General features: G+C 39.9%; 2 protein-coding genes across 7 annotated transcripts in view; one reads left to right on the top strand and one right to left on the bottom strand.

The window, feature by feature from the left end:
• The first annotated feature begins 1,296 nt into the window (after positions 1 to 1,296).
• cbr4 (carbonyl reductase 4) lies at positions 1,297 to 6,611 on the top strand. Of its 3 annotated transcripts, none has more exons than XM_066719968.1 (6): positions 1,297 to 1,317; positions 3,450 to 3,592; positions 3,720 to 3,840; positions 4,402 to 4,538; positions 5,221 to 5,355; positions 5,930 to 6,611. In XM_066719968.1, exons 2-6 carry the CDS (start codon positions 3,451 to 3,453, stop codon positions 6,106 to 6,108), a joined length of 714 nt encoding a protein of 237 aa, XP_066576065.1. In that variant the 5' UTR covers positions 1,297 to 1,317; position 3,450; the 3' UTR covers positions 6,109 to 6,611. The 3 variants fall into 3 exon arrangements, with proteins under 3 accessions (XP_066576065.1, XP_066576063.1, XP_066576064.1); XM_066719966.1 differs by lacking the exon at positions 1,297 to 1,317 and adding an exon at positions 1,324 to 1,471; XM_066719967.1 differs by lacking the exon at positions 1,297 to 1,317 and adding an exon at positions 1,324 to 1,471 and having other exon boundaries at positions 3,437 to 3,592.
• A 1,487-nt stretch (positions 6,612 to 8,098) lies between these two features.
• Positions 8,099 to 24,080, bottom strand: part of palld (palladin, cytoskeletal associated protein) — a 100,781-nt gene continuing 84,799 nt past the window's right edge. For 2 of the 4 annotated variants that reach the window (XM_066719961.1, XM_066719965.1), the window contains 11 exons: positions 22,090 to 22,225; positions 21,383 to 21,484; positions 20,649 to 20,699; positions 18,953 to 19,177; positions 18,632 to 18,781; positions 16,646 to 16,734; positions 14,217 to 14,349; positions 11,637 to 11,844; positions 11,255 to 11,420; positions 10,767 to 10,900; positions 8,099 to 10,277 (listed from right to left, as the gene is read on the bottom strand). In XM_066719961.1, the coding sequence (XP_066576058.1) occupies positions 10,105 to 10,277; positions 10,767 to 10,900; positions 11,255 to 11,420; positions 11,637 to 11,844; positions 14,217 to 14,349; positions 16,646 to 16,734; positions 18,632 to 18,781; positions 18,953 to 19,177; positions 20,649 to 20,699; positions 21,383 to 21,484; positions 22,090 to 22,225 (1,567 nt within the window). In that variant the 3' untranslated portion in view covers positions 8,099 to 10,104. The remainder of the gene's footprint in view (positions 10,278 to 10,766; positions 10,901 to 11,254; positions 11,421 to 11,636; positions 11,845 to 14,216; positions 14,350 to 16,645; positions 16,735 to 18,631; positions 18,782 to 18,952; positions 19,178 to 20,648; positions 20,700 to 21,382; positions 21,485 to 22,089; positions 22,226 to 24,080) is intronic. The other 2 variants (XM_066719963.1, XM_066719962.1) reach the window with 2 other exon arrangements.

Below are 24,080 nucleotides of genomic sequence, written 5' to 3'. Positions count from 1 at the left end.
AAGTGGAAACATTGAATTTGCCTGGAAAAAAATCTGATTCAAGATGTAAAACAAAAGAAAAGCAGCAGGGGCTTAAGTCATCAGAGGCTGTTTAGCTCGACGCGCGTTCCTTCTGAGAAGCGTTGCCTTATCCAGACTGTGTTTGCTGCTCTCCGGCGCAGTCTGCTGTTCCGGCTTTGACTTTAGATCTTGTTGCTATGGAGATTGTCTTAAACTCACACAGACAAAGGAAACCGGGAGCAGCGTTCGCAGCACTTGAAGTATAAATGATGCCGTACAGATCCAGTGACACTGCGCTCGATATCACGACAGCAAGAAGCGGTGCAACTACAAAACTGCCCCTTGCGAGAGAACAAAGATAGATAGATAGATGAACTGAAGTAGATGTGGGCTTTATGTAGGAATTACCTTTTTTCAGAATCGCATGGGGCTCATGTTTTCTTCACCCTGCTCACTTTCCTGTCACTGATTTACTGCTCTGCTCTCTACCAGTGTGATTTCACTACCCTCTATCTTCCTGACCTTGCTCTGTACAGCTGACCACACCATATACCTCCCTTTGCTCTTGTTCCTTGAAACATCAGGCACCGCTCTGGCCTGGTTTTCTTCCTTCCTCCCTGCCAGCTTTTCCATATGGCTCTTTTCCTTCACCTCACCCTATCTGCTGGTCTTCCTTTACACAGACTGTATTCGGGGGGGGGGGGGGGGGTGAGGGACCTGAACCTTTTCACCTTTTCAAGTCTTCAAAATCATGAAGGGCATCGACCACATCAAACCAGAGCAGCTTTTCCAGATCACAGGACACAAATGGAAATTGAGCTTCAAGACATTCAAGACAGAAAACAGGAGACACTTCTTTACACAGAGAGGCGTCACAATCTGAACAAACTCCCCAGCGATGTGGCTGAAGAGACAATTTGGGAACATTTAAAAACAGACTGGATAGGATCCTTGATCACTTAGTTATTATTGGACACCAAATGAGCACGATGGGGCGAATGGCCTCCTCTCGATTGTAAACTTTCTTATGTTCCCACGTACATAAAGTCTATTGTACAAGAAGCAACGTCTGTTTTTTGATGTATTACTGTCAGAGTGGGCTATACATATGGGTGTTTGAGAAACGATTATATATCCGACTATATAAGTGATTTTGCATGTAAGTGCAACAGTTAGTCCTGGGTATTTGAGCTGCTCAGGTGAATGAAAGCCACGCACTCTCTGCCGCTCTGATTTCTATGGCCTTCGTGCGGGTCTCGACTGAGCTGTGGTTGACTGTTTTCTGGCTCCCCCTGCTGGTTCGCCACGGAAGTACAGGTCAGTAAAGCACATGCAGACGCCCTTGCTTGGCTGCTACTTTCGTTTTAGCCTATGAGCGACATGGACACGAATTAATACAAATAAAACGCCACTGTGCATGAATCATGAAGTAAGGCCAATCGGATCAAAGGACGACATTGCTGAGCCGGACGTGAGTGAAAGCACTGTCTTGTGATTTCCTGCTGTCCGTTTCCAGTCTGCAGGAGATCGGTTTGCAGCCGCAGATCGTATATCGTACATCGTATATTTATTTATATTTATGTATTTTCAGGCACAGTATGAGTTTCTTTTCTGTGCACGTTTATTACATTGGGTGAAATGTGAAACTGGATTTTCTACACGATCCACACGATTGATGTTGGCCTACGTAGCCCAACTATGCACAGCAACAATACCCGTTTCAAACGTGTTTTTTCTTTATATAGGCCGATTTGATTTTACTCCAAACCCGGATTGTCTTTGAAACCTGTCTTTAAAACCAACAGAGCCTCTAACTACAGTCTATGCGGGACGAGCTTGACGTCGTAGGTCCGCATATGCACAGATATACCGGCTGTGTCCTTGTAGCGCAGGTTTCCGCAGTCCTGCGCAGATCTGCAGAATCCCTGGGATCCCATTGGCGGAGCCGCGCAGAGATGCGGACTTTGCGCTACACGAACTGGAGGCAGTGCTGTATTGCATGCAAATCGTGTGGAAAGTTAGGGAAAGTTACAGTGATCAGGAATGACACATTGTGACAAAACAGAAAGGGCTGTTTGGGTTTGATTTCGTGTTTATTTGCTGGAAATGTAAACCCTTGCAAACTGGATAAACAGCACATGATCTTTTAGTAATATGCTTTCACTGACATGCATATATCTAAGCGCACAGGATAGGTACCAGCGGGGATGTAGTGGTAAAAACGTCCTTTTCATAACTGAAACCTGAATTTTGTAATGTAATTTGTATAGAAATATTAAAATACTATTAAATGGATATAGAATCAATTAGACACTGTTTCAAATGTAAATGTGTCATTTTGTTATCACTTGAGGTTCCAGATTTGTAAATATTTTAGGTCAGAAATGTCAAACTAGGAATATAAATATAAATTAACAAATAAATACATAAATATTTGTTTTATTAATAATAGTAGTTCTTATTATATATTTAATTTAATATTAATCAAACATTATAATAGATTCCATGATGATGTTCATGTTGAAATTCTATATATATATATATATATATATATATATATATATATATATATATATATCATTAAATCTGATTTCAGAGGAACTGGTAACAAAGCTCAGCCCTCAGTCCCACTGATTCAAGCTTTTCTGCTGCCCAGTTAATTTAAAGTTTCTGAATTTCTGTAGCACAGTGCAACTGGTATCTGTATATCTTAATTGGAAGATGAAAGAAAAATCAGTTTGTTAAGGCGGTGGATGGGACTGCAGTTACTGGTGTGTTATAATCTCGATGATTACTTGGACTTTATTATCATCAAAGGCTACTGCCAAAATTGTAACAAGGTCAGGACTTTATTGCACTTACAAATGCCTGGAACGTTTAACTGTTCGAGATCATTTGTACCAATCAGCTACAGCGATGCATACGTTTTTGATTTTAGTTCATACTTTATCAGTCAGGTTTGCTAAAAATATCAGGACATTGAATTACAGTCAAAAGACCAACATAAAAGAGTGGATGTAAATTCTGCATTCAGTCAGTCAGCGTTCGCTCATGTTGCTGAGTTTGATGTTGCATCCTGAGCACAGCAGTCAAGACGTCTTCAATAATAGTGCAGGGATACAAGAGGCTTTCAGATTCACTGCATCTGAGGTCACTAATTACTGATAATCCCTGTAAAGTTGCGAATTCAATAGCTAAATCCCCCTTTTGGGAGGAATCAAATAAAAAAATCTGTGCTTTGGTTAATTCCACTGAAAGCTTAAGATAATAGAGTATTCAGTCACTCAAGGACATTTTTTTTTACTTTTATGGTAGATGAACAAAAACAATGACATTCAAAGTTGTGGTAACTGGATTAACCCAAATGTATGTTTTTAAACTCGACCATGTCACAGGCTCAGTAATGCTGAGCTTCATATATGTATCTAAAATATAGATCTTTTGACTAGCATGTCCAAAGTGTGTGCCGTGTTCGGGGGCTCCAGGGGGATCGGGAAGGCCGTCTCTCAGTTGCTGGCTAAGAAGGGACATCGAGTCATTGTCGTTGCAAGAAATCTCGAAGCTGCCCAGTCCACTGCCACGTCTTTGGGAGGTATGGCCAAATAGTTTCTTATTGCAGTGAGGTTATTCAGAAGACCAGTACTACCATTAATAATTACTTAATTATTATATGTAGTTATTTAATTAATCATATTATTTCATTATTTATTTCACGCCAGAGGACCACCTTGCTCTGAGCTGTGATGTTTCGAAAGAACACGACGTCCAGGAAACATTTGAAAAGATTCAGTCGAGCTGTGGAAACATTAACTATCTGGTCAATGCAGCCGGTCTGAACAGGTATGTTTATGTTCAGTTGGTATCTCCTGTATGGATTACCATCTTAATTAGACAGGGATTCTTATTTTTATGGTAAGTTTTCCAAATTATTGGTGAATTTTTGTCTGGTGCAAGTCGGGCACTGTTAGACTTTGTGTTTGCAAGCGCTATCATGCTTAATAGCTACCATTTGGCACACTGCACAGAAGCATCTTTGGCATTCATCGCACCTGTGGTGAAGCACAGAGAGGAAAGTGTGAATTTAAACAAAGCGGCCCCTGAGCGTTTTTCTACGGCCTGAGCTTCTCTGGCGCTTCTTTCTAATTTCTTTCCCACAGAGTCAAGAAGATTATTGAGTGAGACATCAGTGGCAATGGTCTCCCTCCAGTCTTTTTTCTCTCCAGCACCTTTAACCACATGAAGTGAATAACATTACCAAACATTTAATTATTTCTAAGGTAGAGAACACTGCAATGGGCTTATATAGCATTTCTAGCTTTCTTGACGTTCCTATTTAGAGAAGGAGATGAAAAGCTTAACTAATTAAACTGAAGAGCAAATGATTTCTGACTTGCCTTAAAGGGACGGGCTGTTGTTGCGGACCAAGACAGAAGACATGGTCACCCTGCTGCACACCAACCTCCTGGGCGCCATGCTGACCTGCAAAAGTGCTTTAAGAGGCATGCTGCACAACCAAGGAGGAGCCATTGTAAATATAGGTTAAGACTGACTTTTCATACACAAGCCTAAATACACATCCTGTTTCTGATAACCGTGCTGAAGCATTTGCCCATTTTACTGGGACATATGTAGGCTAAGCTTTCATGTGAAGCACTTGGGGGCGATTCAACTCGGAGAGGAAACCTTTGTGAATGATCAGAGGGAGATCAGAAGGACTAGCTAGGCTCACACTGTAGGTTTTTATTTTCCTTGATAAAAATATAATTCCTTACCATTGGATTGACAAGTCCATATGCATATATCTGGGGTACGATCAGCCTGTTTCCCCATTTGTAATGAATGATCCTAAACATCTAAATATAATGGTGGATGTGTGTCATTCGCAGCTCTCCTGACTCACTAAGCCACAAGGCGGCACTGTAGGGGAGGAGATTTGAAGTTGTTGGTCTTGATGGCTCTTTATTCAGTCAAAATCTCCCTCACTAAAATCAAGACCAAATTCCAAACAGGACAGTGAAGACTGACTTGTTTAAATGTTTAACTTCTTAAGCTTTAAAAATGTGTGTTAAAATACACGAAGTTCTTCTCATTATATAGTCTGTATAAGGCAGTATCTAGCAACTGTTGACAGTAATGTGTATTTGATTATTTATAAGGGGCACAAGCGTGTGATAAAAAAGGAAAGTGTTTTCTGACGATACCCGTGTCTGTTTTCTCTAGGCAGCGTCGTTGGGCTGAAGGGGAATGCGGGGCAGAGTGTGTACAGCGCCAGTAAGGCCGGGCTGGAGGGCTTCACACGCTCTCTTGCCAAGGAAGTGGCTGCGAGAAACATTCGGGTTAACTTGGTCGCTCCAGGTAGATCACAACTCCTTTTCATAAAAAAAAAGATAAATTCCCATCTTTAAAGCCAATAAATAGGTTTCCTAATGACATTACTGCAACGGTCTTGAAAGGAAATAATGCTTTAGACACTACTATACCAGTTTCCAGTTAATCTTCCATTGCATTTCATTTTTTTCTGGTCATTCTATAGTTGAGATGACTTCCACTTTAATATGGAAGTAATAATAATAATATAGGATGCTGTACTCCCATTAATATCTGGTCCTGCTTCTTTTGCTCTTAATAAAATCCAAATACAATAGCTTTGTTCAGATCGGTTATTTTCTTTGTTTTGCAACAGTATTTCAACTACTCCATGATTAACTCCCTAGAACAAGATTTCATTTCGATTTCTTGAACGTCATCTGTTTTTACTTACAACATCTGTTTTCCCACAATGGAGAGGTTAGATGCCACACGTCTGCAAATATATGGACTTATTCCTTAGTATGAACGCTTGGAGTCGAGTGGCCTGGAATGCTCTTGAGAGCCCCGTGTCTGCATGCATGCATATATAACATGTCCTCTTGCTTCTGTGCCTCCACAGGCTTCATACACACAGACATGACGGCGGGCATGAACGTTGAGGAGCTGAGCAGGAACATCCCACTGGGACGCTTCGGGGAGCCCCAAGAGGTGGCCCAGGCCGTCCTCTTTCTCCTGGAGTCTCCCTACGTTACTGGGCAGGTTCTGGTTGTGGATGGTGGACTTCAGCTGGCCATGTAGACTCTAATGTTTCTGTCTGTTTCTGGTGAGAACAGGATGCTCTTCTTGGGTGAGCTCTTGATTTCTGTTCCTCAGGCAATAGCAGAGCACAATACGCTGCAGGCTGTATTTAAACCTTGAATGAAATAATGTATCGCTCATGATAGGACTTAGGAATGCAGAGGACAATTAAAGAAATTATAACTGATGCCATGATGCTTTATGTGAGAATATTGTGACTGAATCTAAGAGGGACATTTTATCAACGGAGCAGCTTATCTATGCTGCCACCAAAGGCAAATGGCTGCTCTGCTCATAGATAAGTCTGATCAGTAATGGTTCAGGGTATCTTATACATGTGTCATCGATTTACTTATTTCAGGATTTTATTGACAATATTTGAATGTCTGAAACAGTGCTGTAATACTGATGTCATACCATAAAAAAATTATAACTCACTCATGTCTGGTTTAAGTACCACAGTGACATTAAAATAACAGCACAAAGCTGCTGTAAAAACGATTGCCACAGACGTCACTATGATTCAGTATATACATTACTTTGGCTGAATGCATTTAAACATTTACCTTAAAAGTCACGTGCTTAAACTCACTGTTATACCCAGTCTAACACTCTAAAGATATTAATACAATCACCTTCAAGACACCCGGGACTTCACCCCAATCAAGAGGACAAGCAGGATTCAGAAGTGGATACAACACGATGGGTCATATACAAGTTGTACAACAAGAAGACATCAGAGACCAAATGAAAAAGTGTGACATAATTGAAAGAGTGAAAATGTTAAAATGGCAAAGGACTGGACATTGAAACTGCTGCCAAAGGTTCTTCCATGAAGTATTAACTCAGTGGAGACTTATCAGTTTTTAATATATATATAGTTTTTCACAAAAAAACCTTTTTCCCTGAAACTCCGAGGCACTGACACAACAAAATGTGACAAACATTCAAGGGCGTGTCGACTTTCTATAGGCACTGTGCGTATATATGCGGTAGTTGTTCATTTATTACATACCCACATGTACCTACACTAGAAAATGGTAATTTCCATTATAGCTCCCTCCCTCTCCAAGAAAAATAAACTTCACAAATCTAACTGAAGGTGATCTAAGTAACTTGAATCCATGGAAAACATATCCACCAGGTTGTCAATCAGCATTATGTTTCCCCCATCCCCCAACATCTACTAGAGGACAGAAGACCAATGTGGTGTGAGTCCTGCTTGAATGAAATCGTAGAAGCCACTCAGGTAACCCACAGGATCTGATTTCATTTTCATTTCTCATTTCTGCCCTCTCATCTCCCCAGTCCTGCTGCATGTGCGTGCCGGGAGGAAAAACAAGTGCCCTTCCCAGCTCCGGTGGTTACAGTAATGAGAGATGATGTCTCGCTCTGATTTGGTGCGGCCCATTCCAGGGCTTCTCTTGGTCTGTTTTTACATGCCAGTGTATTCAATTTGCCATTTATTGCATAGCAGCCTTTCATGTGTTCGCGATTCTTCTTGCTGTTTGTGTTTTGTGTGCGACGCTCTTGTTTTGCAAACAGGGTTCTGCTCTGGTTTTCAGCTGTTTACCATCCAATGGAGGAGATCATTCAATCTACCACACGCCGGGCAGAATGTCCCATCCGATTATGGCTGCTTGGTTAATTCTCTGCATGGGGTTTGGCATTGCTTACAACAAACATATGACTTAGAGTTTCCCTCCCCCTCTGAGTTGATTTCACTCTTTGTGATTTCACGATCCTTACCTGTTTCTGTTAGGAAATCCTGTAGAAGAACTAAGTTCCCTGTTGATGTAAGGCTGCAGGGACAGTGATCTTTTTCAGTGTGATGGATTAGGATGAAGGTATTATCTTCCTTTTCCTTTGGTCCTATTTTTAGAGCTTTCAAAAAGTACTATATATTCACTCCTCACTGTAAAGGTGGCTAACAAAGCAGCTTTACTCCTACTTTACTCAGCAGTCTTCATTTAGTGCAGATTAAAAGAGATTTTACATCAATATATATTTTTATTAATATTTTTGAACCAAAAGATGGTTAGGAGAACAATCCAATAAATCACCAGAGGTCTTAGAGATAAAAAGGTGACAAAAAAAGCAAATATTGAAATATTAACTTATACAGTATGATCAAACGGTGAGGAAACAGGTGGAAATAAACACGAGCAAGAAGCATTTTGTTACCTGGAAAATAACATGGATATAAAATATATATTTAACCACATAAGTAAATGCTTTGTTGACAGATCAGATAACTTCTGTTAGTAAAGAGTCTGTGATAAATGCAAGCTTTCCTTTTGTACATATGTTTTGCTTTCCTACGTTGCCTGTAGATCCTTGCACAAAAGTCTTTCCAAAGTAAGGCTTAGTACCACAAACACAAAGTCTACGCTGTAGTACACGCACAGATATAAATAATAAAAAATCTGCTAATGTGATCGGCAAAGCATTATATGTATAATTGATAAGAACCGGACTGAAATACGGATCATGCTGAAGTTTCGCTGTTACCTAAGAAAGAAAATGACTAACTGAACCGAACACGCTACAAAATGCTCTCATACAAAAATAAACCGCATCCAGCTGCACATGAATCCACACTGAAACCCATCAGTCTTGGTTTAGGGATTTAAACATTACAAACAAAGCAAACAAACTCAAGCATTATTCTCTTCCCCCGTTTTCATTCATTTATCCGACATTTACTTCAACCTATACACCCCTACATTAACTACTTATCTACAGATTTAATTGCTGGGCTGTGCATTACACTGACTTCCAAAACCCACCTACCAGACTCATCAGCCATTATCAACTTACTGTACTGACTCCCTTGTTAAAACCCTTCAATTATAACAGGAGTGACACTGGACTTACAGCGGAATCAGTGCGATTTGACAGACGCTCCCTTTTCTTCGTTGCACAAGAGCTTCATTGAGGAAGCCGAAACAAAAGAAAATAAAATAGAAGGCCCGGCCTTGTGCAAAATCTAGTTTCTTGTGCTGGCTGTACTGAGAAAACATGGTATCACAAATTACAAATAAAGAGAAAAGCTATTAGCCATTAGCATATTGCATGAGATCTTGTAGAAGTGTCTATGATAAGTAGTTTCACATCCCACAAAGATATATTGTTCTCCCAGAATTGATCCTTGGTTTTGAGAGACACACCAGACTTCCTTTACCACTAAATCGATACGGATGTCCTCTGGGTTTATTCTTATGCACAATCCCCTCCCTACGTGTGTGGGACCCTCACAGTTTATGTATAAAAGTGTCACCCATATAACATGCATAACTAGATAGTATTTTTGATAAAATAAAATACAAACAAAAACTCAGTATTGCTACCTCTTAAATAGAGATCATATTAAATCGCACAAAGGCACAAAGGAACATTAATCTGCAAAGATCCGTTAATGTAAATATTACTGTTTCTTCCACAAACACTAGCTTGCTCTTGGAGAACAAGGAACTTGCAAGTTCACACCCTTATATAAGTCTTGGTGGCTTTTCATCCATACAGAACGTAAATGCAGTGACCAATCAGAAACTTGATAGACTAAAACACCTTAATGAGTTATTGTGGCCACTTTTCACTAAAAAAAGACCTACCTGTGCTGTAACAAATATTGAGAACATTTTTGTGTATCCAAGAACCATGCAATACAAAACTGGCACTTAGCACATTTACCTGACATTAAATACACTTCTATATTCAGACACAGACTTATTTATTGCTTCGATGGAGCGGCGTGTCTCTGAATAGTTAAAAAGTCTGTTGCAAGTAGAGAGGACCTGGAACCTGTGCAGAGTGTGACACTCAGATCTCTGTATGCCAGCATATCCAATTGTGAGCGGAGAGAGAGAGTGCAGGGACAGTGCAAGCGCTGTGTTTGAAAGCCAGGCTATTGTCTATGTTGCCGGTGAGGACGTGGCTTCTTTGATCGTCTGAGGCTGGTGTGCAGGGCCTGGCAGTCGCTTGCTCCCGCGGGCCTTACAGGTCGTCGCTCTCAACCAGCTCGGGCTGCGGCAGCAGGTGGGCAGGGTTGGCTTCGGGGAAAAAGGCCGCCTTCACGTCAAGTCCTTTCTCCGTCAGCGCGGCGTAGCGGCTGGTGGACGGACGCACCTTCTTGGGCTTGGGGGTCTGCGAGTGCTGCTGCCACTGAGCTGTGTGGGGAAGAAATAGGGTCTGAGATCGAGTTGTATCCTAAACACCAATCTCAAACTTGAAACAAGGAAAAGACAGAATCTTAAAATGCTGTCTTGGTGTTTTTTGTTACCATGAAATGAAATATGACATTTTAGACATTGCCAATGAATAATCTGAAATTACAGTTGTGAATAGATGCTTAATATCGAGAGGAAAGCTACATCTACATCTAGGACAGAAGTAAGACAAATTTTATAGCCAGACTGTTTCCTCATAATTTCTCAGTCAAATGTAGTTATTTAACATCTTACTATCCTGATTCTCAAATACTTCCTCCATTCTCTGGTGTTTGTAGTGACTGATTAGATGCAGGAGGCCTACATCATTATTTGGAAGTTGGTTGGGGCAAAACGAACGTCATTAACTCTCGCTCTTCATTGATTTGGCAAATCCCTAAGTACTCATGATGCACTTTTAAGAGATACGTGCTTGTAGACATGACTTACTGTAGACATCCAGCCTGGCAGTGCTTGACACAATCCCAGCCTCGTTCTTGGCAGACACAGTGTACCAACCAGCATCCTCTTTTGTGGCTGGCTGGATGATCATACAGATGTAGCCATAATTGTCCTGGTGCATACTGAGGAGATTCAAAAGATAAACAGACTACTAACTACAGGCGTGAATCAGAGTAGGCCTAATTTAGTTTTGTTCTTAATAAGTCTTGGCACATTCTGCAGTCGTAAAAAAAAACCATCACAAACTACAAAGAAAAACAAAAACACTACTTCATATAAACTAGTGGAAAATAAAATCAGGGGCACTTGTGTGGTTTCCAGTGGAAGGAATGCAATATTGTTGACAATTATATATAGACGATATGTAAAATATAAATATATATATATATTATAACTAAAAGGCAACACTGATAAAAAAAAAAAGTTTGTTTAAAGAACTGCGAGCCTCTATGTAAGTCAGTGAAGGACTTGCTAACCTCACTCGGTCAGTGTTGTGAGTGAGGGATTCGTTCTCCTTCTTCCAGAAGATCTGAGGGTACGGCACCCCCGAGACTCGGCACTCCATCCTCACGGGGAAACCCTCGGCCACGCCTGTGTTCTGCAGCTTCTCCACGAAGCAGGGGGCTTTGTGCATCTCTTTGGCTGCAGAAAGAAAACATCATCAACTCACTGACCATCACAGCTGTGCAAGCCCAAAGAGGAGGTTTGCAGCCAGCAGATTTAATCTTGTTTCATAGCTGACACTTAGACAATCAAATGTTGTGCAATACTACCATATGTATTGCAATGAATTAGCAATCCAGTCAGGAAAAGAGTCAGACAGGTTATACAGCAGCTTGTGGGTTTCATTGCGTTTACCTGCGACTATGAGCTCCAGATTGAAGGAGTTCTGCCCGGCTCGGTTGCTTGCTATGCAGGTGTAGATGCCGGCGTCCCTGGAGGTGACTGGTTCGATGATCAGGGAGTGCACGCCGTTCTCCCTCACCAGCATTTTGTGAGAGTTGTCTGGGCGAATCGTTTGGCCGTCCAACTGCCAAATGAGATCTGGAGTCGGCAATCCACTCACCTGTTATTGGGGGGGGGGATAAAACATGCCAGATTATTTATTGTCCCTGAATAGACTTTGTATTACCCGCCGAGATACTCTGTTGTGGTTTAAATAAACATATCTGGCATTACTGCAATGTGACGCCCTTTTATCTTTCATGAAACCATCTGAAATTCTAGGCTAAAGGATAGAAACATCTATTTGGGTTTATTTGCTTTAAGAAATTACATCTGGGTATGAATACTAAAAAACTGCTCAGGTTGTGCATATAGCTTTACAACATAAATCCTGCTTCCTCCTAAATTGAATTGTAATAGGTGCTGACAAAGTACATTTTTGATTGGTGTCGGGTCTGAATTAGACACAAAAACAAAGCTCTCTTCAATAATAAGAAATGCAATTAAAAAATACCTTTTTCTTAGTTAAAATAAAATACCACTAGATAATGTATTTCTCGTGGGAAAGAACAACTCTTGAAAGGAGTGCAAAATATTTCCCATTCAAAGCCAGCACACCAGCAATTTATAACAGAAACTTTAAACATATTTTATGTAAATGTCAGTACAGAGCACCTGTGTAAACACAAAAAATGCTAAGTTTGAGTCTGAGAAAGTAAAGATCCATTGGAAAAAAATGTAAATGTGCAACACAGAATACATCTCTGAGGATATGGATTTAAAATGCCTCATATACCAGAAGCTGCTGTCTTTGTGATTTGTGTTTGTTTTGTGCTGTGGCGGTAAGCATTAATGTGTTGTATTTATACACAAGGCCCTGGTCCAGAAAGTTGACATAAAAAACGTACTACACTTGTTTATGAAACTGTTTTTACAATTTATAATGCCTCCTAGCACCCAAACAACAGATAACTGTTTTCTAGGGCCAACATTATACTTATACACATCCAGTTCACAGTCTTTTCCATGTCAGAGAAGGACTAATCTTTTCATTTTCAATTGTTTGTGTCTACCAAGGTTATTGAACCATTTAGGAATGATTGGAATGAAACGGCAGTATTATTTCAGAGTATAATGTCTTATACATTGCTTTACTGGAATGTTAAATTGTTAATATCCATTTCAATGTGCCATTGCAGTGGGATGAAAGTTGAGAAATGCAGTTGGATGAAAATGAGAAATGTACACACCATTCATACGTTCAGAAATGGTTAGGCCCTATAAACGTAGAAAAGATGTGGCTATTTTCTTTACACATTTTGATATAAACTTGAATACTATACACATAATTTAGGATTTACAATACGTATAGGTAGATATGAGGAAAACCTAGTGTATACAAATGTAATGCTACATTTCCCAGCCTCCCCCTCTGCACTGGGGGTTTCAGACACTCTTTCACAGTTTACTTACTGGCTGTATTTCATAGCTAAGTATCCTTATGCTACTACATTAAATATTCTGCTGCTTTCGTTTTTTCCAATAGGTCTCCCATTCACTACAACAATAAACTATCTATAGCTGCTTCCTATTGGTACACAGCCATGTTCTGCATCTGGTTTGGACACTACTGTCTACAGTTTCATGATATGCTCACTGGTCACTATAACTGCTGCCCAAAGAAACACAGGCAATGCATCTGCTTCTAATAGCTTTACTGGCAGTGCATCAGCCACCTATAGGTGTATTGGCAAGCTGACTGCTACTCAGGGCTTTCTTGGCTCTTTACATTCACTGGCACAGGGACCATTCTTCATTGCTTCCAAATTCGGTTCGCTAGAGTACTTCATTTAAGTTGAATCACATTGGCAGCCAGCTTCGGTCTCCCCTCCCCACAGAAACAAGGTTGCTTAATTCACAACAGGTCTCCATGATATAACACAAACGAACCCTAGTGTAGAAACAACAGCAGGTTTCATTCGTACAGGATGGTTTGCGCATGTATGTTTGCCTTCTGTTCGAAAAATCTAATCACGCGCCATGAGAAGCCTCCATAGAACTGAAAAAATATACATATATTTCACAAATCTAGCTGAATCATAGGGTTGGCGCTCATCCTGCGCTCTCTATGTTGACGAATAGTACAGTATTCCCTCAGGATGGGCGTTTGTTCAACACAGGATAACGCCCTATCAAACGCTTGAACAAAATGATGCAGCAGAGGCGACTGAAGCAATCAAAATATGTGACTGGACCATTCAGAGAACTGTGAGGATTGTGATACACAGCAGTCTGTCAAGAAGCACGTCAGTCCCCTCACATCTGAAAGCTTTCTTGCATTTTTGTTTTGAACCCTTTCAGTCGTCCGTATGTTATATGGCACTGATAAGTCAGGACTAAAGTATGCATACAGATGTGGCTGATAGTAATCTATCCCCTTGGCCATTCATGAAACCGGTATACAAATCAAAAAGAGAGGAACTGTGATGTCACCTTGCAGTCCATCCTGCACAACTTGCCCTCCTGGACAATCAGGTCCCCAGGTGCCTGCAGGAAGTGAGGTCGGAAGTGGCGTTCCTGGATGTTGTCATTCTCATCCCCGCTGTCTCGGGACCTGGACCTAGGTCTGAGAGCAAACACACCCTGTGAGTGATCACCGCACGCTGGCCTCCCTCAACTCCGTATTATCACAAGCCTTCCATTCCCTTTTGGCTTTTCCTAAAACTCCATTTCAAAGGCAAGGCTCTGCTTCGGACGACCTCTCGTTCTCCTCAGGGCCTGCTTTCCCACATTACTGCTAAGATAACACTGACATCATAAACTGTCCACAGTCCATAAATTAATTTCAGCTGGTATGACTGGATTTTAAAAGAAGAGCAAAGTTTTCCTACTTTTAAAATATAATCCAATATTATTTTTAGATTATATTACAATTCCACTCCTGAAATTAACCCCATCTTGCTGGTCGATTAATTGGCATCTAGTAGATTAATAGTGGTATTCATTTACCTTGTAAATAATTACCAAGCTTTATAAATATGGCTACTGTTGTGTAGAATTATTAGAAACACTGGATTTGTTTAGTACAATACAATATTAATGTAAAAAAAAATGTGTTTCAGGTTCTTCTTGCTGTAGTTTCATAGTGTATTTTTCTACGACTGACACTGACAAAGAACGGGCAACATTTTTATAACAACTGGCATGTAGCGAATGTTTCATTATGTTAATGGATGAAGGTTTCAAAGTAAATAAAACCCCAAACACTGGCAAATGTTCAGATTTGTAATTATACTAATATAAAAAGGTGGTTTGATTAACAGCTACTTCAATATAAATGTTCTGGTATTTTCACTAACGGAGCATCTGGCACAAAGTTACTGCCAATTATGTGGCTAAAAGATCTTAATGTAAAAAACTATTTGTTTGGCTTTCAATTAGTAAAGGTGTTGATTTGTATTCTAACTAAAACTAAAACAGTTGCACACCCTTCAGACTCTGAGGTAAAACTGATTATCTTCTGTTTTTAAGCATACTGATTACTCAAACTGTAAAGGGAGGGATGTGATAATCACTCGGTTTGATCTCTGCATTTAAAATTTGGGAGTTTACATGGAATGATCCACTCCATTCATGAAATGAATAACGTGGCTTTTTTCTCTAGAATGGACAGTTTGACTGAGCTCAAGAGTCTTTGTAAACGCAGATGATTCATGCTTCGTGGTCAGCCACGTCTAAGGTGGTGTGTCAGACTCTGTGTGATTGCTTTTGCTCTCTGACCCACACAGTCCCGCAAATTCTTGTTCATAGAAGGATTTCCAAACAGTGATCTAACATTCCCACCCATTCACGCCTTATATGTTATTATGCCCTGCGAAAGGAACTAACACACCCAGCGAACAGAGAGTCAGAGGATGTCTGATACGCCTACTTCACATACATTCACTGTTTTTGTTTTGAAGTCGTGCTGGTGAAAGACAATCAAGTGAAAGCGTCTGTCTGGTGTCTATCCAGAGCACAACTGCTTGCCACATAGCTTCCAAGAAGAACAGTCCATAGATTGGAACACTGAACTCAAAACTATCCATTATTTTGTCCAGTTCATTACATTGTGTCCTAATGATTCATGTCTATTTGTATTTAAGTTCAAACTATCTAGATCACTTCACTTGACACCCTGAGTCATCTTTAACCCTTAGGAACATACAGAGGATAGTATATTTTTTGCCATGTCTGTTAAATGCTTGTGGCAACCATGTCTCAAGTGTTAAACTGAGGCCTCCAGACAAGAAGAGTTTGAAAATGAACCTGCGTTTCCATCTACAGTACTCTTATTTACAGAGTCACTGAATATCTGTTTATATAGAATAAGAGGTTTGAGGTCATTTTCAGTTTTTTAATCCCTTATAGAATCTATTCAATTGGATTAGCTTTTACTACCTGCCATATCCTTCAAATAAATCCATAACTGTTTCAGCACACAGCCAGGCACGTGGATGAAATGTACAGTGCGTCTTGAAATAATCGGCAAGGATACATTGGGATCCAGCCAACGACATTTCTAAGGGAATAAGTTCATGACATGTATTTAAAAAATAAAACTGGAAACTAACCATCAGTTGTAGCAGATGGTACCTCTTACAAAGCCAGTCTTAATTTTGTAAAACACTTTAATAGATTTAAAGCTACATTATTGTTCTTAATTAATATAACCACAGCTGTCTCATTATGAGCAAAGTTGCATAATCAAATCCACTGAATCCCTGGACTATCTCTCACTTTCTATCCTTGAATTTTGTAGGGACAGTTCTTGCTTTCTTTATTAAGTTCAAAACTCTGTTTCTGAAATCATGCACCTTTTTGATGCATTGGTAAACATACACGGGAGGACACTGATATGATCTTGTTTCTTTATCAATTACCTCCTGATGTGTCCTGGAGGGGATCGTGTGCTCCTTCCCCTCTGGTTCACTGCCTGCACCATCATCCTGCCAGTGCAGCTTGTCCGGCCCTGAGAGAGGGAGAGGGAGATGGAGAGAGAGAGAGAGAGAGAGAGAGAGGGAGATGGAGAGAGAGAGAGAGAGAGAGAGAGAGAGAGAGAGAGATTAAAAAGAAGATTCACACCTGTGCACGTAAACTATGTTAATGAGTTACATAACTAATGAGCAGGTAACAATAATATAACTAAAATGGAACAGATCTGAATTTTGTGCTTTAAACTTTATCCACAGTCGCATAGTCTTTGCCATATCTGAAATGCCAACAGTATGCAGACTACATGTGTATGGTGGCTCTAATTTGAAAAAGCATCCTCATAAACCATTTAAGACTGTGTTCCATGTATTAAGCATGTCCAAAAAATACATAAAAAATAATGGTCAAATCTTAAACCGAGCCTTTAAAAAGAAGCAAGGTTACTATCTGAACATTAATAATGTTATTGTTACTAACAACATTCATTTAAGATTTTACTGCCAGTTGTTTTGAATAGCAGATGGCAATTTTCAGAGTTTTGTTTTGACCTGTTTTTAGTTTTTTTGTCTACACCATTAGTGTACTTCCTGTTGTGTCTGAGTAACACTATAAACTGCATGAATAATCCCCTCATGAAACACAACAACCAATACTGCACATTCCCAATTTCGTAACAATTGGAGATTGCTCTTATTAACACGTCTGCTCAATATATCGTTTATTTATTTTGTACATAATTTGCTGTGATTGCTGGAGGTTTAATCAGACAGTTTGGGGGATTAGTGTGAGTAATGCAAACAAACGTCTGTCTTGTTCTGTGCCAGAGCGGTTGACAAACACACTAATTAAAGCAGCCTTCACAGATTTATAAACAAAACACGGTCCCCTGAAACTCGTAAATGCAAACAGACTTCAGGATTATGCGATTAACACCATATTGTCAACAGCCCAGTAATTATTCAGTCTGTGATTAAGACCAAAAATGGAATGGAGGTTGTTTCACCAAGAGAAAAACATTTCCATTTAACAGCCCTGCACAAATAAACAGAAATGTTTGATGGACAGGTATATTGGTTCCTACCCTTGTGCTTTTACATTCTAAGTTACTGTTTTAGAAACTATGTTGACCCAATTGGAGTCACTTGATCAGTCTATTTCTCTGCATTGTCCTTTAACATGCATTAAATTCTTCATTCATGTATACATAGGTAATCCTCATTTAAACTGTATGCATGTTGTTTTTTATGATACAGCTGATAACTAACAGTGTGGACTCACACCAATCCACAGAATTAGGAATTGTAGGTGTGTTTTGACACATCCCCAAACCCAGGAGTTGTAATCAGAGTGCAGTATGCACTGGTGGTCCACAGATTGCTAAGTTAGGATTTTGTGAAAACCATTAAATGCCACTCTTAGAGACGTATGCAATGTTGGTATGGCATAATTTGAACCTTTCCCAACAAGCCTCCAATACATCAACCACTGTGACTGCAACCATAAGCAGATGCAACCACATACACACAACAGTCCACACGGCACGCAAACAGGAAGACACGTCCCAGCAAATTGGGTGTGTTTGGGATTACCATATGAAAATGACAGCAGTGTTCTGCACGTGCACATTTACATGTTACCATCTGTTGGGACCTTCCTGCAGTCTTCCTTGAGCTTGTTGATGACTACGACCCCAACAATTAAACTCAAGGGGACCAGCAAAGTGAATGGTTTCTGTTTCCTGATGCTCACAACTACAGCTGATTGTTATTACCCCTATTAGCCTGCTGTAATTATCATTAAGGGCTCATACCTTTTAAATCTGTATTCAAGGATGCAATTAATGTAGATAATTCATTATTGATCTGTATGTAGATTATACATATATATAGATAGATACATATACAGATAGATGGATAAACAGACAGATGGCTCACCTCTGGGTTGGCTGCCATGATTGTATAGTTCCCATCATCGTCGAGGGAAGCGGCCGCAGTGTGCAAAGAGCACGTACCATCCGGCTCCCGGCTGATCCTGTAGTGCTCACTCCCTTTGGAGATCTGCTTGCTATCCTTGAACCAGTAAATCTGCCGGAGAGAGGGAATGCAAAACCACTGTGAGAAGATCCGAAGGTTCAAGCTTCACAAATGTTTCTATACGAGGCCTTGGTCAGTACAAGCATTTGACACTTTTCAGCAGAGAATGTGTTTGCCTTGGTATCAGTGCCTTCCTCCCCTGTGCGTCTGTGGTCCCGTTACCTTTGGCTTGGGGTCTCCGATGACCTTGCAGGAGAAGGTGACGGGCATGCCTTCGAAGACCTTGTAGTGCTTGAGTTTAAGGTCAAAGAAGGGCGCCACCTGCTGGCCCGGCGCATCCCCCTCGTCGTGCTGCACCTCGTCGTCCGACTCCTCCACGGGGGAGCGCTCCAGACGGAACTCGATCTCGCTGATGAGGCGCTGCTCGAAGCTGGACACCTTGTACTCCTGCAACACACACAGGAGGAGACGGCACGTCAGCCTCTGTGCCATGCTCGTACACTGCAGCAATGGAACAGGCCTCCATTTTAGTGGGAACTAAAAAAGCAGGAGCATCCTTCGATGTGATACTTATTATTTTGTATCATTCTTCTATTTCCCCTTTTTATTGTCCTCAGCAGCAGGGAATCTTCCGGGAGAGAGTCACACACACCCATTTATAATCACAAATAGGAAACACTAGGACTCTCCTGCTTTGCAAACACACACTTATAAAACCCAGCTGTAGGTCATACCGGCCGGGTTAAGCTGAAGAAGCTGATTCCAGACATATTTTGAGGTTTTGTTATGCTTGAAATAATTAACATCTAAGGCACAATCATTCAAAACTACGTCCAATAAATTCCCAAAACCATTGTTCTCATATTGATAGCTTGGGAACATCTGGAGAGGCCAGCTTGTATGACATAATTTGTCAATTACAGGCTGACATCAGCGGAAGTGGGTAGTTGATTGCAGGAGCATCCACAGACTTGTTAGAGTCTGGGAGGATGAAGTGTCTGTGGGAGGCAGCGGTGCATGTGTTTACCTCACTCACAAAGGTGTATTCAGAGCATAAAGACATTAGTGTGTTAATTCTGGGACAGATCCAAGTTCATCCGAGCTAAATACAGCAAAGAGACGTTCTAACACAGATACCAACGATAAATTAAAAAGGACGGTGAAACGTAAGATATATATTTAAATGTATAATATACCTTGAGCTCCATGGTACATTTTCATAAATACAAAATAGAATCAAATAAACCACGAACCAAATTGTAAGGTTAACGTAAGGGAATTTATGTGAATAATACAGCTCTGGAAAAAATGAATAGACCACTGCAAAATTATCAGTTTCTCTGGTTTTACTATTTATAGGTATGTTTGGGTAAAATTAACATTTTAGTTTTATTCTATAAACTACTGACAACATTTCTCCCAAACTCCAAATAAAAATATGATTGGAATTGAATGGCTGCCATACATGTAGAGATGCTGATTTAAGAAAAATGTGTAGTGGTCTCTTAATTTTTTCCAGAGCTGTGTATATTAAGTGCACACTATGATTCAGACAATGTGCAACATTTCAATTTAAGAATGAATCTTGGAAAGTACCAAAGTAATGTATTATAAATGACTTTATGCAGTTTGCTAGGGCTTCTATAGCTTGATATATTTTTAAATAAGCATGCAAAAAATAACGACTCTGAAAGTATAGTTAGGGTTGTGAGGGTTACCTTGTTTGACAATTAAACATTTTAGTGAGACCTCTTGGGGAGGGTGTTTGTGCTCAGGAAGCCATTTAAAATGGGTTGTCAGTACATTCTTAAGACCTCGCCTTAGTAACCCAAGGTGAACAAAATCATAGTGCTTTGAGTCAGTTTTCATAGGTTGCGTGATCACACTGAGGCATTTAAAAGAAGAAGCTATAAATAACCTTCTGTGGAATGAAAGACCTTGATATGCTAGGATCAGATGAGTCACTTTCCTGCAAAGAAAGAATAAGAGATAAAGCCTCTGTCTGCCGTGCTACTGTAATGTCACATTAACAGAATCTGCAACAGAGGTGCTGTGAAATTCTAGAGAACAGAATAAGGATCTCCTTACGGATTCACAGTATAGTATCAATGGGACAAATCAGTCCATCCCACACTATCATTCTTCACACTTCATAAAAGAACATCCACCCACATGCTCACGTCAAAAATACATTATTTTAATTTAATAGTTAGTTAGTAACTGCCTGAAAAAGTCTTACTGACAACATCTAAATTCGTTTAGCAGTAAAGGGGCAGTGGTTTAAACAAAGCACTGCATATAGCACTAGCAACAAACACATCTCACTGAAGGTCAGCGGGGTGTGAGATTTAAAAACGGTACCAGTACAAACTCATGTAGTTCCAGTCCTGCATCTCAAGAGAGGAAGGAGAATATTGCCAAATTCTTCTTAGGGGATGGTTTAAATAAAAACAAGCTAATCCAAACAGTGTGGCAGGATATTAACACAGACCTTGTTCCCATTAAAGAAGGAAGGTTTTAAACAGAAAACACATATTAGCATACTGTTGTGTCCTGTGCGGGCATTATCATATAGTGCTACTCATACTGAAGTTATTTTCCTTATGGTCTACATTTCGTTTGCGCTGGCTTGCCTAGCCATAGTTCTCATACCTGCGTGGGGGGCTCCTCTTCCGTCTCCTGTACATTTAAGACAGTGGCAGCACTGTCAGCCCCCAGCAGTCGCCGGGCCATCTTCTCCTCATATGTTAACCTCTGGAAACAGGGATTAATGGGTGTCAGTGTCTGATTAGTAGATACGTACAAGCGCTAGCCAGCAAGCATCAGAAGATTAACAAAGCTGAGAAACGTACCTAGTCATAAAGTTGTTTAAAATGTAACATTCAGTAATCTGGAGCACATGTTTGGCTTTTGTACATCAAATTGGATGAAAATATGCTGGTGTATCATTTTCTGTAAGAATCTTTCCTTGTGAGAGCCCTTGTCATTACAACATGAACAGACATTAACATTACATTGATACTGTATGATGCTTAACAACAATATCATATCATGTTTGTGGTCAATATTCATATGCACCTTTACAGGAATATTATTTATTTGAATTTTAGAACTAAAGAATAAATCATTAAAACGAGTCTTTCACTGTTAAATGGGAGATACCTCATCATTTTGTTGGATTTGGGGGACAGGTCTTATTTCTTATTACATTCATGGCACCGAAATAACTTGATGTGATGCTCACTTATTTCTTCTTAAACTGAGCTTAAGGGTTTACTTGCAGACTAGATCTATACAGATATGTTTGTTAATAAATGTTAATGGGTTACTGTATTCTGCATTTTTTAAATGAAGATCACCTGCTGTCCATTGCTTAAGCGTTCCTCTTTAAAGCGCAGTTTCCTCTCGAGGTCTTGAATGACCGCATCCTTGGTGCCCTGAATCTCGGAGTCTGAAGCTATCCGTGGAGTCCTGCCAGTCTTTCTTGGGAACCCTCTATAATGAACACAATTATAACAGTTCAGAAAGTGTATATTACTAAAATAACATGAGTTTACAAACGTGGAGCTTCCTAACACTAACACAGTTTATTGTAACTGTTAATGTGCAATTCAAGATCATTTGTGTCTGCATGCAGCTCTTCCACTCTCACTTATTATTCTCACTCACACATTGTACCTTTTCCATCTAAAAATGGTAACAATGTAAAGCCTATGCACTAGTTCGAATTGTAATTCAAGCAGCCGAGAGAAATGAAGTTGGCAAGTAAGAGCGCCACTGACAGTTGCCCTCTTCAGCCTGTCAGAACAGGCAGGTGCACCCGAATCATTTGTCACCCCCGTCCGCAGATTTAATATTTGCCTGGATTTCACGAAACCGCAGGCTTGTTTGCAGACATACAAAGTATTTGCTCAGGTCTTACAGCGATCCACAGAGAGCGGAGATGCGAGAGGCTGTAATTTCACACTGTATGGTCTGGCATATTTCACAGGGGAGCTCATATTCTGGCGTTCCCACCAGCAGGAGTGAAGTTCGATTGAAAGGTTTGTGTGAGGCTGATTATTAACTCTAGAGAAGAGCTGCACTTAGACAGTCTGTCGAGGCTTTTTCTTTTCCTTTGTTTGTGATCCTTCCAACCCCGACTCTGCTATCTTGGAATTTCTTATTTGTGTTCGCTGACAGATTCTGTGAGATACCCTATCTAATTTCTCAGGCACTAGAATGTAAAGTATGGCAGAGATGCAAACAAGGAGCGCTGAGTCAAGGCACGATGAAAAACAAGCGCGTCTTGGCCAGTATCTTTGGAAAATAAAGCTTTTTTCTTACTTAATCACATACAGCATGCACTGATGAAGCCTCCACCATAAGACAATTATAAATCAAATATTAACTGCTCCTTGAATTGAGCTCCTGAGTTTTAGGAACTTGGCTTATAGGATATGTAATCTATATGTTCTAACAAATAATATCAGTAGGAGCTTTGGAGAATATTGATTCTAATAAAACTGATATTTCTTAATATTGTATGAAAACATCTGGGCTTTCCCCTATGTAATAATTTCTGTATATTTTCTTCTTCAAAATCTTCTGAAATCGACTAACTTAAAAAAGCCCTCATCTCAAAACATCACGTTAACCACAAAAACAGAAAGATTGTTCCCATATAAACCCACTTTACAAGTTTGCTGCTCAATAAAAGGAACTTCAAAAAATGATAAACACATTCCCTTAATTTTCTCAATATAACTCATTTAAATGCAGAAACCAGCTGGGCATGTGGAAATGTTCACAGAAGGCTGAAGATTACAGATAAATCCACAAGAGCATCTTTCACCCCTGGAGCACAGTATAAATTTAAGTAGGCTGCAAAATACTTTCAAGAGTGTTTGACAACTCAGTTTATCTAATACTTGGCCGTACACATTTTTACATGTCAAATGTAACCTTCAAAACACGCAATCTGTGAGTCAGATTGCTGAACAAGCTACAGAAAATATAAATCTTCCTTTTATTTGAATTGCAAGTTAGCAGCCTTTTATGAACTTAAATCAAAACATCACACTTCATATTTTATCCCCCTTCCCAAGATTTGAAATGCTGTCACACCCAAAAAAAATACATCTTTGGTAAGTTTGGATTTCAATTCAGGCCTATGAGATCAGGATAAGTTTTTCTGTGTATTTCTTAAAAGCTAAATTTAGAGAACATTCTTACATTAACATGCTAGTGCATTGGGGGATTTTCCAAAAATAACAAGCACATTTGCAAAATGGTAGGTTACATGTAAACTATCAGAGCCAAACTGGATGACTGGAAAAAAAAAACGGATTGAAAGCAATATTATAATTTG

Source organism: Amia ocellicauda, chromosome 13 (assembly GCF_036373705.1).
Source record: "Amia ocellicauda isolate fAmiCal2 chromosome 13, fAmiCal2.hap1, whole genome shotgun sequence".
Taxonomy (NCBI): domain Eukaryota; kingdom Metazoa; phylum Chordata; class Actinopteri; order Amiiformes; family Amiidae; genus Amia; species Amia ocellicauda.
The sequence above is the reverse complement of the archived record's forward strand: the minus strand, read 5'-3'. Positions and strand labels throughout refer to the sequence as shown.

Coding starts and splice junctions, on each gene's coding strand:
- cbr4 (XM_066719968.1), top strand. CDS start 3,451: ATGTCCAAAGTGTGTGCCGTGTTCGGGGGCTCCAGGGGGATCGGGAAG. Junction 3,841..4,401: donor AATGCAGCCGGTCTGAACAG/GTATGTTTATGT, acceptor CTTGCCTTAAAG/GGACGGGCTGTTGTTGCGGA. Junction 5,356..5,929: donor GGTTAACTTGGTCGCTCCAG/GTAGATCACAAC, acceptor GTGCCTCCACAG/GCTTCATACACACAGACATG.